Genomic DNA, 15975 nt, shown 5'->3' on the forward strand with positions numbered 1-15975 from the left:
GGAAAAAGTGCGGGGGATATAGGGCATACATAAGGGAAGTGGGGGACATGTCCCACACATACCCCGGTTATGCCTTTGCTTGGGGGTGCTACGGGGGTGCTATGACTTTTCCAGGGGGAGCTATAGCACCCCCTAGCGCCCCCCTGGTGCCGCCAGTGGCTAAGGTTGACTTGCTGAGGCGGCCATCTTGAATCAAGCTGATTCCAAAAGGTAATCATTTATAGATGTCAACCCAATCATTACTTCCTGAGAGCTGAATTAAAATCCGTCCCCTGGTTCATGAGAAATTTTGCTACCAGACAGACCAACAACAACACATAGACAGAGACAATTACAATAACAAAGATTTCTCTGTACCTCAAATTTTAGTGATGGAACAGATGACAGTATCCCCAAAATATACACATGCAAAGGTTTATTGTATGAAATGTGAATGACTTGAACAAAAGCTCAGCTCATTATTTAGTGACTATAAATGGACCATCTGACTAATCCATTAAGTATCAACACAATTAAACTCTCAAAGGTGCTTAATCCACATTACTCCAGATGCGTTTACAAAGCAAACTAGCTGTTGACCAGACAATCACTATAGTCTGTATGAATCTTTATTATTATCTAATACTCACTGTGTGATGTCTGAGTCCCTAATGAAAAGCTGGATTTACTTTATAAAGGCAGTAACTCATGAGGTTTTCTGTCCTTAAACAGCTCCGTCTGAATGTATTTCAGAGTCAGTCAGGGAAAGTTTGAATGTTCTCTGCTCAACAGGAGGCTGTCTCACAGCTGCTCACGGAGCCCGGTGTTGTAAATCACCTGGTGCTCAGGGTCTTATGCAACATCATGCTGCTTTTATCTCAGCTCTAACACTACCTGCCTCTGAATACCACTTCATCTCTGATTCCACAGCAGTCTGACACATTATTTACACATGATGTGACTTAAGGGGGATCTTTGCCTAAATCCTTACAGTGAAATGGTTTTAAACTGGAGTATGCAGTGAAAAATTAGCTTTTAGCAGAGTTTTTTTTTTTTTCAGCGAGGAATAGTGTTTTTTTCTCCCTGCCTTTTAACAATTCACTGGTCCTCATTATCGCAGAACCTGTCTTACTTCTCAAAGACCCGGAGACTGTTAAACTGCAGTGAGACCAGATGGGATGAAGTGCCCGGCTAATGTTAATTCATTCTCAGGCCGAACTCTGACTCTTTCAGTCGCGAGCCAACACTTTAATTTTTCCAGAACTGTAAAAGGGTAGCACGCGGTGTCACAGAAGAAATTCATGAGCGAGCCACTTTTTGTGTGTGTGTGTGTGTGTGCAGCTTTACTGTAACCACCTACAGTGGGTGTTTAACAGCTAAACGACAAACATGTCAACAGGTGTTAGTCACAGAGAGACGCTCACAGCTCCGTTTTTGTCAGACTTTGTGCTGTTATTTGATTTAAACTATATTCTATCTGACACCAGATACATTATGACAACATGAGCAAATATTTGGTATCATTTAAATGGATTGAGCTGGCACACATAGCTGCTATTTGTCAGGAACACGTCTGCGGGTTTATGAACAGCAGATTGCCAATTTGATTTGAGCCAGGCGGTCCAGTAAATCCAATAAATCCTAATTCGCGTTTGTTTTTGTGTCTGAAGAAGAATTTATTTTGTGGCGTTCTTGTTTTCAGAGATTATGTTCTTTGAATAACACCTGAAAAATAAATGTAGAGCAAAACATCAAATGTGTCTTCCTTTTTTACTTGGAAAATGAAAAATTAATCTCCTTACACAGATTGTGCAGGATTATCAGTGCTTCTTTTTATTCAGAATTATCTGGATTCATTGGCACATGTTTTTACAGATGTGCATTTTTTTCTACTATACTACTACTCCTACTATAGTACCAGTATTAAATTAAAGCCCTTTAAAGGAATGCATATTCCTTCAAGCTGTTAGTGTTTTAGACTAAGATCATTTTATGTTGAGTTGGAGCTGCTTTGCTCAAGCCCTGAAAATGATGTTGATCTCATGAACAATTTTTACACTCAGAGTATGTGTTGTGAATGACTTCCAGCTACTACCACACCAAATTTTAGCTCCATGCCTGTTTATTTAACTGAGTTATTGCAAGTTTCGTATTCGCTAACATCGATCGGCTGTGGCATTCATCCATAACTGGATTGACACCAAAGGTTGATCATTTGTAGATGTACATCTAATGATTATTTTCTGAGAGTTTCATTAAAATCAGTCCAGTGGTTTATGAGATTTTTTGCTAACAGACAAACAGGGTTGACTCCAACGGGTACTGCTTAAGTTTAATTTTCACTAATTCCTGCAACTAAAACCCTCTTTCCTTTTCATTCATTCACTTTTGACCTAAGCTTGAACCAAAGAGCAGAGCAATTAATTCAGACCTTTCCCTTAATTGCATGCCACTGTGAATCCTATAGTATCCTGACTTGAAAGGACCTCTATCATTAATTCAGCTTTTTTTTACTTTGAAGTTCTATGCAACATCCATCACACACACACACACAGACACACACACACACACACACACATATATATATATATATATATATATATATATATATATATATATATATATATATATATATTCAAACAGCAGCTTTCTGAGCTTTAAGCCTTTCTGACCAACTTCATATCAAACTGATCAGAGACGCTTCTAACATCACATGTCAGCACAGAATATTGCAAAATCTGAGTATGACAACCCACGCCCCCACAGAAACAGCGACGTGCCAATCTGATCTTTTCAAGGCAAAATCACATGTAGGACTCGGTTCTATTGGGGGGTGAAGGAGGAACTGATACACAGACAAAGAAGCAGAGATACTGTAGATACAAGCACACAAAGGCACGGGGAACGTCTGACAGGAGGTAAAGTGTTCAGAGGAGAGAATGTAAAAAGGGAAATTATTTCACCTCCAGTTTCTAACCACAGCTTTCTGCTGGATTTGTCTGTCTCCAACTTGCATTTATTGTTTTCCTGTCTCTTTTTAAATTATTATTTTTCTGCACGTTTATTGTAACGTTTATTGTATTGACTGTTTGTACTGTTTTGTCCTTTCAGACATTAAAATGTTCAGCTCATACATGTGATGGGTGGTTTGTTTTTTGTAACTTTTATGCTTAATAATTAACTTTATTTAATATAAGTATATTAAATACATTCAGATCTCTTTAGTTCCTTCAAAAACATAGTTCTCTTTGAAATATGTTTTGGCATTTTTACTTCACTTTGGTTTTCTTATGCTTTAAGCCACCAATTGACTATTTTTTGCATTTTGCTACTTTTAGCAGACCTTTTGCTGCATATAGCTTTTAGTTAGTCTTGTGCTACTTTTAGCTTGCATTTTGCTATTTTTAGCTTTTAGCTATTGTTTTGCTCCTTTTATCTTTTTAGTTAGTTTTTAGATCATTTTAACTTTCAGCTAGCCTTGTGTTGCATTTAGGTCTTAGCTAACCTTTGCTACTTTTAGCTAGTACTTTGCTATTTTTAGGTCTTACCCAGCATTTATTACTTCTGCTTCTTTCAGGTTTAACAGCTCAGTTGTAGCTCTATCAGCTTTTTCAGTCTTTCAGCACTCAACATTCACGTTTCATTTTCACAGAAAATTCTATTTCTCAGGCTTTATAAATTGTTTGTATGCTGTTAGATAATGAGAAAAGTAGCTGCCTGTTGTATACCTGTTGAAGATGCACTCATTTTTTTAATTTCACTTCAAGAGTAGGATGGTCTTTATTTATTTTTTTTAAGTAAAAGTCTGGGTTTATTGAATGCTTCAAAGAAAGTAATAAAAGGTGGCTCGTGTTTGCTGCAATCTTTTCAGCACCGGGTTGAACAGGTGTTACGGTGAGCTGCACGCCATGATCACAATGGAGAAAGTGCAGTGAAATATGTAAGAATAGGATGCAGAAATAGCGCTACTTACTTGCTCCAACCAAAAACACGTCGCTGCCAAAAAGCAACAGGACCACGGAGTTGACCCAAACAAGCAGACGAGCCATGCCTCGGAGGATGTGGTTGCTCCTTCTAAATAGTAAAAACAGGCAAACGTCCTATTGCTGAGGCGAAAATAACCCAAAACGGGTCATTTTTTGTGTCTAAGCTGCACAATTCCTCCGTGGAGGAGTGAATAAACGCTCTGAGTCTGGTTCGGGCGGTCAGTGAGAGAAGCTGTGACTGAACGGAACAAACGGAAACATTTTCATCACTCAGCCTTTAATCCCACAGGTCCTTCATCCGAGATTTCATGCAAACTGTCCGATGTCAGGTCGAAACCGTGCAGCGCTATCATCCTCGTCGATCATCTCTGAGCTGCAGGTGCGAAATATTCATTAAAAAAAAAAGAAAGAAAGAAAGATGGAGGGTCCAAGGAGAGGCGATCCAGAACCACGGACAGCGCCTGTAAGTTTACCGGAACGCGCTCATTCACGCACGCCTCCTGCGGTATTCTGCGTTAGAGCCCAACAAGCCAATAAGACCCCCGGGTTCCTAAGTCAAGTGCACGCGCAGCTTGATTAATCACCCACGTGTGATCGGAGGAGAACGGCATCGATTGGCTCTGATTGGCCTCAGCCTCCACTCAGCTCGCAGCGCTCCAGGAGCCAGAATATTTACAGCACCGAGCCCCCAGGGGGCTAATGTGTTGTTTGACATGTGAGTCATTTTACTCTCATTTTGTTAAATGTATTGAAATATACACAGTGGTGATCAGCAACTGGGGGCCCGAGGGCCACTTGTGGCCTGTGGGGTGGTGGTGGTAGTAGTTCAAAATTTACTAAAGTTGCAGTTTTACAGGCTAATGTTTTTTTTCTGTCATTAGCAGCTGGAAAAAAAAAATCTTTATTAACTATAAACACACACACACACACAAATTTCCTGCTCAACAAGATTGTAACTAAGACTTGTCATTTTTTTTATTGAACTTTGTTTCGCAAAAAAATGTTAACATGTTCAATATCATGAACTTAGGTATAACAAATGGCACTTTCACAAAACACTTCAAACCAGGACTTAGACACCTTCTGGACCTTCTCAGTACAGTTTCTGATGGACCAAAGCAACATGAGGGGTTGAAGCCAACCCACCCCTGATATGCCTCTGAGCCACCAAGCGAGGTAGTAACAGATCTGTAACAGCTGACATGTGAGAAGGTAAGTCTGCTTTGCGGTTCAAGGATGTGATGCAGGGATGACAGATGATCTGTGCGACCACCCAGCTGTAGGAGCTAAAAGCCTAAACAACAATAAACAGATTCATTATTGAGGAGAAGATTAATGAAGACACACCACAACTTTGCATTTTGTTTAAAAATCTGATTAACCACAAAGAAGATCAATATGCAATAACTCAGAGTTAATTTGTCATGTTTTTAAAATGGTCTGATTAGCTGCTTGTGTTAACAAGCAGTTGAACAGGTGGATCTAATAAAGTGGCCAGTGAGCGTACAGTAAAGTAAACCATGTCTTTCTGCACTATGGCACCACTTATTTCACTAAACCTCTGAAGAAAAAAAAAATCCTGAATAATAAGAATAGATGAGCATTATTCCACTCTGTGCGCTGTGCTCCAGCAGCAGCAGGTCTCAGCCTTCAGACACAGCTCAGGGCCCAAAGACTCACCGTGTAATCAGGGAGATGAATCATGTCGATAAGCTGAGTGCACCGCCTCGAGGGCCGAACGTTTCAAGGCAGATTGCTTGTCTAAAGAATCTGCCGGCTCAAGAAATGAGCCATCAAGTGTTCCTTTGTTTTTGTTTTGTATTTTTACTTCCCGAAATTAGTTTTTTGTTAGATGAACAGAACAAAGCAATCTAATCTCTTTTTTTGAAGGTTACATTTTTTTGTTTTTTTTATTATAATATATAATCATTCATAACTGTTTAGAGTTTATGAAATGATTGCATTCCTCTCTCAACTGGCTCATTTGGACAAAAAAAGAAGACTGAAACTAGATGTAAGATAGTGGAGTTACCATGACAGCTGTCTGCTTGTAGCTGACATTTCTGTGCATTTACTTCTAAAGAGCTTTTGCTTGACAGATGCACTGAAATGTGAGCTAGTAGATACTGTATTGACTGGTTTCTTTTGTAAAACTCTTCTCAGGCTGAAAAGTCTTTAGATATAGTGAAAATGAGGGCTTTTTGAGCAGACTCTTTTTTTTGTGCCTCAAGCTTCATTTCCTTTCACTTTATCAAGCTTCTCCAAAAACTGAAACCATCTTTTTTTTTTTCCCCCGTTGGTTTAATGTCACAGTTTAAACGTGTTTAATTCAAAAACAGCTGCATGTTTTTGTTGCAAATTAATTGGGATGTTCTCTTTGCAGAAGGTGGAAAATTAGGAGGCAGAGCTATGCTGCACACAGAGTTTATAATTTTTTTAAAGGCAAAGATAAAAGCTGCTTTTTAAAACTTCTATTGAAATTTTATGACTCGTTGCAACTAAAACTTAGTAAAAGGAGCCAAGAGATACATGCAAGTGTCTGTTTGCTAAGATATTTGGAAATCAATCAGGATTCAGGGTGTACGGTGTTGAAAAAAAAAGTTGTTTTTCATAGATTGAGTTATAGACAAGTTTGTTGGTAAAGGAAAAAAAAAAACCACAAAATACAAAATGGTCACTGAAATAACATGGACCACAGAAAATGCGAGAAAGGATAAGGGGACAGTTGTCTAAAAAAGGCTAAAAGGAGTGACTTGTCCTTTCACAATACACCAAATTAATGTGTTCTTTATGCAAAGCAGCAAGCTGTTTTACTGATTTAATTTAGGTTCAAAAATGTTTGTTTTTAACATGTTTATACAACTGCACAAAAAGACCTCAGTGCTTCTTAAGAAGCTTGTTTCCCTGTCAGTGTGGAACCGCAATTATAAAACTTCAATTTATGTCTTAAATACACATTTACCAACCAAAATGAATGGTCTACTCTCTCATGGACACTATTGCCATGTTTCTTTTTGCTCTCGTGTAGTTTTATGTCAACATGGTTGAAATTTTAGTTATCGCCTTATGTAGTACATTTATTTTAATGAATAAAAGCAGGTTGATTTGTATGTGATTTGAAATGAAAGAAGTAAAATGGTAGTTCATGAACATTTAGCTTTTTTTTCTTCTGAAGCAGTTTTTTTCTCTGACGTTACCTGTCAAATGAACCCCTTCTGAGTCATAATGTGCCAGATGCACTAAATGGCTTAACTAAACTGCGTTTTTGAGAAGATGTCATTCATCCGAGTTGTTTACATAAATAAGATGTACGTCAGAGGTTATGTTACATAAACTTAAAAAAATGTACAGGTTTGCAGTGTATGAGGTGATACTTCTCTTATGACACTCTTTTTAGTTAGATCTAACATTTTCTTTTATAAATTGTTGATATTATTTGGATTTTGTTTTTCTCTCAATGATGTCAAAACATTTGTCAAGTTTCCTGGAGAAATGGCCCTGTTGGGAAATTTACAGTAAAATCTGTAAAATTTATTTCCGAACTTCACTACTGAAACAAGTCTGAACGCTCAAACTAAGAACAATTAAATAAAGAAATTGAGAAGTTTATTTTTATAACTTAAGAGCAGAAGAGCTGTTTTAAAAGTGAAAGGTTCCTCGCTTCCTTTTGTTTTTAACCCTCCATGATCTTACACTTTAAACTTACTAATGTATCAACTTTTAATGTGAAAAGTTTCAAATCATTTAGCATCAGATTTAAAACAAAAAAAAGCTTCCCAAATAGTTTCACCTGTCATCAGAACGTTAATTGCTTTGTGTTCAGTGTCCAGTGAAAAGAACATTGGAAGTTAGAAACGGACCAAATGTTATCTTAAAGTTAATAGTTCTTTATAGAGCCTAGGCTTGAGTCAGTGTAAATGCTAAAGTATTATCTTTAAGTTACAAATCATTTCTAGTCTTTAGAGACACCAGTTATGCAATTCTGTGCTCTTATTTTTTATATTTATATATTTAGCTTCTGCTGAGGTGTATTTTGTAAAAAAAAGAAAAAGAAAACAAAGAAAAACAAAGAAAACTTGGCTTTTTGGAGGGAAAATATAAAGAAATAAGGGTTGATTGGAGACTTTTGCACAATACTGCATGATGACTTTTTAAAAATCTTGCTCTTTACAATAACTAAGATATTGTATTTTGTAAATAGAAATTGGCACTCAGGTAGGCCTTTGTGTAAAAAGTTATACTGTTGTTACAATAACCAACTTCTAGAAGGACAACTACTTAAGTTTGAGTCTTTTTTCTGTAGAGCTCCTCATCTTCATGTTAACATTGCACTTGTCTTGCATTGTTTCTGTTTTTGCATCTATGTGTAGCTTTTACCCTGATTATCATGGAGGAAACAATCAGCCACTGTGATTAGGCTGTGATTATTTACATTAAATATTTAAATCTCTGGGAGAATAGATGTTGGAGAAGCAGCAAATTAGTGCACTGATTGGGGAAAAATTAGTTGTTTTTCTCATGTACTCACATAAAAACATCTCAGTGGGGCCTTTGCCATTTCATATGCATCTATTTTTGCAAAAATATTTAAATTACTCCAACTGACTGTTTCCTAACTAACCGTCCTGCAGCATCGAACAGCGCAGACAGAGAGTCTGAGAGAACATCGAGTGGTCCCGTTTCAGCCCACACTGCGTAGGCCAGCCAGCAATGTCCTCCGGTACTTCTTGCTGCACCGCCGCACACATAATTACATTTCCTGTAGTTAGCGGTGCCCTTGACTCATCACTGAGCACAGGCCTGGTGGTCAATTATTAGAAACAATAGGGTGTATATGTGGGGCTTCCTTAATGTTTTGATACGGCCTAATGAACTGAGATAAACTCATATTTCAAGAGAAAATAGCAATCTAGCAGATGGGGAGCTAAATAGCTCTCAATCAATACAAAGGAGAGGAGGCAGACATTCATAAAGTTCTCCTCATCAAAACAAATTCCTTTAATGCTGAGGGCCCTGGTGCTTCAACAGCAGCCAAGTAAAGACTCAGCTTTTCTTTGTTCTTCTTTCAGCTTTCTGTTATTTTAAGTGTTCATTTCAGGCTTGTAGTAAACTAACTCTGAATGAAAATGAATGAATGACAATGAATGAATCAGAACACTCTGCACCAGGGCCCCAATGAGATCTTTATGTGCTGATTTGTGTCAGTTTTCTTGAGGCTAATCTTATCTGTTTAGTAACACCACACACATTTTCCTACCAGATTGATCTGAACAGATTTCAAGGAAATGAGGAGACATGAGAAGTAATCATTTTGTTTGATAAGATCTTTGTCTAAAACTCTGGCATAGAAGGCTGTGGGCAATGTGTATTTCTTCAAGGAACACTAGGCCTTTAATTACCTTCGCCAAGGAGGTTGTGTTTTTGGTAGTGTTGGCCTGCCTGATACCAAAAGTACTTGATGAAATTTTCAGGGAAATGTTGGGGTTGTCAAAATAAGCAAATGATTAAATTTGACACTATGGCCTTGGCAGAGGTTTTCGCTTTCCGGGTGCTGCTAGTTTCTGTTTGCATTTTACATCATCTTCCAGCTTTTTTGGAATTGGGGTTTTATTCTTTCACATCAAAGCCTTTTGCACAGTAAAGTATCCCCTATTGGCAGGTTGGCTTGAAATAAATTTTCATTTTTAGCTGCAGGTAGTAGGAAGCTTGGACAGCTTTTTTTTTAAACTTTAAAGCACAAAAAGTATAAATTGTGAGCCAAAAAGCCCATTAGGAAATTTGTTTAAATGCTGTCAAAGTGAGAGACAAGATTAATTATTGTAGTTTTTTATTATGTTTTCCTCTATAGTCTTGGTCAGACAGATTAATTGTGTTTCTCTTTGCTTTTCGACTAAATAAAAATACATTTTGCAAAATGTTTTGTTGACGTCCTCCGCCCTCACATGCACTCGACCACACACAAGTGATCGATGGGCTCCATTAATTTAATGACATCAAAGCCCAGGAGAGAAAACATGTTCACGAGGAGCATAATTCAAAGTGAACACAATTGAAAACATTATTGGAAGATGAAAGCCCATCTCTTTTCATCTCTGGCGACATGCTTGTTCTTGATCACAGAGGAGAGAGCGGGGTTATCCTCGACAAATGCTAATGATGGGTTGCCTTCTGCTGGGATCAGTCATTAGTCAGCGTGGGAGCCGTCCTTATTCCTTTAGGGCACCGGGGATGCACAGAGGGAAGGACCGGCCTTTCAACCTTAACCCTAACACGTCTCGTCATCTTTTCATCCAGATGAAACTTCTAGTCAATCATCCTGCAGTCTGAGACTTCATCTGAACTGGCTTATCAACTGGGCAGCATCCGTGCGTACTGCATGGAGTCTTTTTAAGTGTTACAACACTGACTTTGACCTTTGCAAGATTGAAGAATGAAGAGTATTGACATGAAAGAAGTAGTTATGGTCAAAAATGAACACATACAAATTGGAATTAAAGGCCTAGCATTCCTAAGGAGAATACCTATCACCTGTTGGCTCTCATGCCAGAGTTATAAACTAAGATCATCCAATGTTGAGAAATGATGGATTTATAGCATTTTTTGTAAAAGCTTCTGCACAATCTTACTAGAAAGAGCAAGATATCATGTGATTGGTTAGCCCTCAGAGCATGTGTTGAGAATGACTCTCAGCTACTACAAACAGCAGAAGTTATTCAGCTGTAGATGTAAGTCTAAAGATGCCTTTTTGAGAGTTAAAGTTAAAATCTGTCCAGTGGTTCATGGAATATTTTGCTTTAGCAACAGAAAAACACTCACACAGTCAAAACCAATACTGCCTGCCTCTTGCCTTTCAGTGATGGGTGGTAATTATGAAATTGGTGCCAGAGTGGCCAGTGGTTGCCAAACTGTTACTTAAACAGAAGTAATGGATTGACGCCTCAGCAGCAAATTACTTATTGCTACCGGAAAAGGTGACAAATAATCTTGCTTTCCTGTTGTTCTTTTCAAAAAACACTTAAAACATTTAGCTGAAAATAAAACATATAACTATTTTTTACAAAGATGGTGTGATATTTAATGTTAACATGATGTAAATCCACATTTAAATTCAGCTCGTCTGATTAAATTTTGTCGAGTCACATCACCCTTTACAATCCAATTCAGTCAAATTCTAAATTTTAAACAAATTCCACTCAGTCCAGTCGAAATAAGTAAAGTTCAGTTCAGACCATCTAAATAAGTACAGTCTAAAGGGTGTTTTTAAATGTATGAATCGATAATTGAAATTCTCAGTTTTCTATTAAAATTTGATATTTGCTTTCCTCCAACCAGCAACATCTCAGTACAGACTGGACTTTCATGCAGGTATGTTGCAGAATATTAATGTTGTATGACACTGACCTCTGCAGGGCAGCATGAGAACTGAAGGTGTTTATATGTTTAGTTAGGGGAAGTAAACCTCTGCTTATTTTTTTAAGTAAAAAATAAGGATGTTTTGATAAAGTGTGCTTACATTTAGCAAACAAAAAAAGAAAGTTGGTCCCTTATGACCAGAGTTTAATTTCCATAATTGATAAAGCAAACTATCATTCACCAAGAGTTTTGCTGGCAGCAAGACTCTAAGATGCCATTAAACCGTCTTTAAATGTTTGCTGACATTCATAAGCAAGATTAATTTACCTAAAGACTGCACATATGGTGAATATCTGAATATAAAGTTAATTTAATGGAAATACTGCATGCTATAAAAATTAGGATGATGTATTGTTTAAAATCTTAAAATCCTGTATGCTAAAGTTAATTAAGGTCTTCTCTGTTATGTTTACATGTTTTCCTGACAACATAAGAAAAGAGTGGGCACAGCTTCAGAAAAATAAAACTGAACTCACTTATCAAAGTAACACACAGGGCAGATGATGAAACTTCTTTTTTCTTTCCATTGAGTACTGAGATTTATTAGGTAGCTCTAATGTTTTAAATTGTTATCAAGGGTCAATATTATAATTAGTAACATGAATAAAACTTTCTGAATCAAAGCTGTTTTATCAACATCAGAGGTTTTAGTCAGGGGCATGGACATTTTTTTCTTTTCTTTCTTGTGCATTTTAATGAAAAATGAACTAATAATAAAGAAGAATCTTCCAGCCAAGCATTTAAATTAAATATTCTCACTAAATACTTTAAATAAGTCTGTGTTTGAGTTTGATTTGGGGTGGAATTCTGAATTTATATTACAAATGTAATAAATATGTTTTAGCTTTGGTGTTTTTCTTGTTCATGTGTATGAAAACATTTCAGTTCCCCTCAGTTGGATTTATTTATATTTCAAATATAGTTTGTTATCACCCACCAATAAATGCAAAGGCAATAATTTTTTTGACCACATCTGTGTGTGTGTGTGTGTGTTCACTTGTCTGTTGTTTTAGCAAAGTGTCTCATGAACCATTGTTTCAGGGAAACTCTCAGAAAGTGACCACTGGATGTACGTTCAGAACTGATTAACTTTTGGACTCACCCCATCACAGTTAATGAGCACTAGAAAACACACAAACAGCTACACTTTGGCTAAATTTGATGCGGCAGGAGTCACAGGAGTCATCCTCAGCACATACTCTGATTTCACCATATTGCATCAGACAGCACGTGACATCAACTATAATATTTGACCAAAATGTCTATAAATCTGCCTCTTCTCAATATAAGAGGATGTTTATTTAAAACTCTGGTATGTATAGTTATGGGCAATAAGAATTCCTTTAAGGAATGCAAGGCTTTTATATTTATTAATTAATTTATTAAAATAGTTTAACAAGACTGATTTGATAATAATGACTTCTTAAGTATGTACAGCTGGGACATGATAAAAATAAACTTTTTTCCCCGTTTTCCATGTACTTTAAAAGCTGTTAAACTTCATGGCCACACCTAATTTTTCAATTAGGCCCACCTGTAACTTCATTTCTGGCTACTCCGATGCTTTTAGGAAAAAAAAAAGTCCAACTGTCAACCAGTATGGGGAGTCGAAGGGCCTTCACTTTGTGTGGCATTTAAAGAATGCTGACTCACACTTCCTGTTTCCTGTCCATTCAGGAAATTGTAGGGTTTACCCCCCCTGGCTGTCACGGCCACGCCACTCTCTTATCTTCAAGATAATGTCTGGGGCCCTTTGGGAGGCCTGGAAGATGAAAACTTCTCTAATTTGGTAAAGTTTGTTGTTTTTAAAAGCTTCCTGTGGTTTGAATTTGTACAGGCTTTTCATATTGAGGATTGAGGTAAACTTGTATTTTTCCATCTTGGGGTTGCCGTAGTTGGTTTATTCATCGCAGTGCTGTATTTTCTCTCAGTTATCTTTAAGATATTTAAAAGCAAAGTAAGTCAAATGTTTCCATGTGGTTTATGCAGTGAAGCAAAGTGAGTAGATTTTATCTTTGTGTGGGACATCTTGTACATGTCAGGCCCTTTCTACTTGTTAAAAGTTGCCGGGCAATAGAAGCTTTAAAAAATGTCTCTCCTTGTAATGTTGGAGATGCTGGTACGCCAAGTATTTCAGTCATTCTGTTTCTCTGTGCACCAATTAAAGAGATCTTCTGGTCTTTATTGAAGTGATGTTCTGTAAAATAGTTCTCAATAGTTAGTACCTTACTAGCTGTGACATCAGTCATAGACCACAGAGTATGAAGAAAAGGACAAAAGTCTTCCTCTGGGCTAAGCTAACGGCTAGCCTAATGAGTATCTTTTTTTTTTTAAATCATTTTTCAGACTTAAAAACAACTCTCTCTCTAAAACAACATACTGGTGAGAAAAAACGTTACATTAGCTAATATTAAATCTTCACACTTCTGCAGCCCCATCAGCTATGTTCAGCATGCACATTTGAGTGATAACACAAACATAGTCTGGTTGAGAAAACAGTGTTTGATATTAGCTAATATAACGTTCTTTCACACTGGTATGTTGTTTTGAGAAAGATTTTATCTAAGCCTGAAAAATGATAAAATCAGGCACCCATTTGGCCAGCCCGGATGAAGACTTTTGCTGCTTTCTTTGTGCTCTATTACTGATGTCACTGCTGATAAGGTAATAACTATTACCAACCATTTGGTAGAACATCCTTTCAAAAGTGACCAGACTATCTCTTTAACCCATCCTGGCAATTTTAGAAACAGATCAGCGACTTAAATGATACCATAATGTAAAACCCAAAGATGAGCACAAAATGTCACACAAATCTTTTTTTTAATTTAAGAAAAAAACAAAAGGTATGCAGGAATATTTGTTCATTTGGAAGCCCTGTTTTTCAATATATCTACTAAATGAATGAAGAATTTAAAAAGTGCAAAGTATTGTGCATGTAATCTCAGGCTGCTGGGTTTTTGTATCATGCAAATATTCCATCTTTGCCGTCACCGACTCCCCCGAGTCCAGCGGCTGTCGATCATGCATTTGCTGCAGTTGTATTTCCACGGCTTTATTACCCATTACATATAACATTCCAAGTGATGCTGTTTTGATTCATTCAGCAATAAGAGGCTTAAACAGCCAATTTAAAGTCGGCGTAACGAAACTGAGTCGAGTTTATGTCTTTGATATTCTTCAAGATGTTCACTTCCGCTGCTGACAATAGAAGCCACAGATAGCTTTGACATTCACTGAGAGAAATCGTTTCAAATAAATCATTTGCAGAAGTCACAGTGAGGGTTGTTGTTTGACACCTGTTTAGGTCTTCAACATGTTGTCTTCAAAAAAAACTTCTTTTTTTTTGCTACCTATGGATGCATTTCATATTGTCCCTCGGTGGCAATGAAGAAGTCGTTCAGAGTGTTCTGCAGAAATTCAAAAGTCGGTCGCTCTTCGGGTTTTTGTTTCCAGCAAGTCATCATAATTTCATAAAGTTCCTGAGGACAGTTATCCGGCCGTGGCATTCTGTAGAACTTGTCCAGGTTCCTGATCACCTCCGGGTTGGTCATTCCTGGTCAGAAAAAAAAGAACCTTTTATCATCTTAGCTACAAAACAGCAAATTATCAATGGCTTTTATTTATTTATTTATTTATTTGTCTGTCTTTACCTGGGTATGGTATTCTTCCATAGGTGACAATTTCTGTCAGCAGAATCCCGAATGACCAGACATCTGATTTTATGCTGAATGTGCCATAGTTGATAGCTTCTGGAGCCGTCCATTTAATGGGAAATTTAGCACCTTTAAAAAGAGGATGACAAAAGTGGAGGCAAATAGTGTAACTAACTGTGACAGCAAAAATGATCTCTGTGTTTATACCTGATACTGCTATGTGAGGTTAAAAAAAACATGTACTTTATTCAATTGGTGACATTTAACACTTTTTGTGAATCTGCTTAAATCAGACATCCATGTTATCTGAATGCTTTTTAGCCACAAATGAAATGGCAGCAAAACAACAACAAAACGTAAATACTGAAAATAAATTCAGTTTTCTGAGGCAAATGTTGTTTTTTTTCTTTTACTTTCAGTCATTGCCAAACACATGATTGTTTGTCAGTGGCTAGAAGTCGAACGCTTTGCTGACGCAGTTTCAAGAAGCCCAAAGCAGTAATGAGACAAATATATAGTGTGAAAATCCACTGACTCAGCTCTCTAGCAGAGAGGTTTACTGCACACCTTTAATGTCTTTAATTATCACTTGCCATCAAAAGACAAAGGCGAACAGTTTTGTTTCTGCCTGTGTGTATGTGCCCGTTCACAAAGTACCTTATGAACCACTGCATGAATTTTGATGAAACTTGCAGGAAATAACAACTGGATGTACATCTACACCTAATTCAAAAAAAGTTAAAAAACAAAAACAACTGGACTTCTATTCTGTAGCTGAAGACGTTTCGCTTCTCATTCGAGGAGCTTTCTCAATTCAGAAATAGAGAGTGTGGAGTTGAGCTTTTAAAGCTGAGATGTGCTGTAAGCTGGATTGCTTGCAAATTGTTCTCACTCTCCTAACAAAGGAGGCTCGTTAGAATCCTTGTTTGTCTGACTCACTG

The 15975-nt window shown here is 37.2% G+C and overlaps 2 protein-coding genes across 2 annotated transcripts in view; both read right to left on the minus strand.

The window, feature by feature from the left end:
* fndc4a (fibronectin type III domain containing 4a) overlaps positions 1-4600 on the minus strand; it is a 28681-nt gene extending 24081 nt beyond the window's left edge. Inside the window, exon 1 of the mRNA XM_017427259.3 lies at positions 3953-4600. Within this exon, the coding sequence (XP_017282748.1) occupies positions 3953-4028 (76 nt within the window). The 5' untranslated portion in view covers positions 4029-4600. The remainder of the gene's footprint in view (positions 1-3952) is intronic.
* Positions 4601-14184: 9584 nt separating this feature from the next.
* The window catches only part of blk (BLK proto-oncogene, Src family tyrosine kinase), a 12830-nt gene continuing 11039 nt past the window's right edge, over positions 14185-15975 (minus strand). Inside the window, exons 13-14 of the mRNA XM_017427275.3 lie at positions 15032-15163; positions 14185-14934 (exon numbers count right to left, since the gene is read on the minus strand). Coding sequence (XP_017282764.1) covers positions 14732-14934; positions 15032-15163 — 335 coding nt within the window. The 3' untranslated portion in view covers positions 14185-14731. The remainder of the gene's footprint in view (positions 14935-15031; positions 15164-15975) is intronic.

Source organism: Kryptolebias marmoratus, linkage group LG19 (assembly GCF_001649575.2).
Source record: "Kryptolebias marmoratus isolate JLee-2015 linkage group LG19, ASM164957v2, whole genome shotgun sequence".
NCBI lineage: Eukaryota > Metazoa > Chordata > Actinopteri > Cyprinodontiformes > Rivulidae > Kryptolebias > Kryptolebias marmoratus.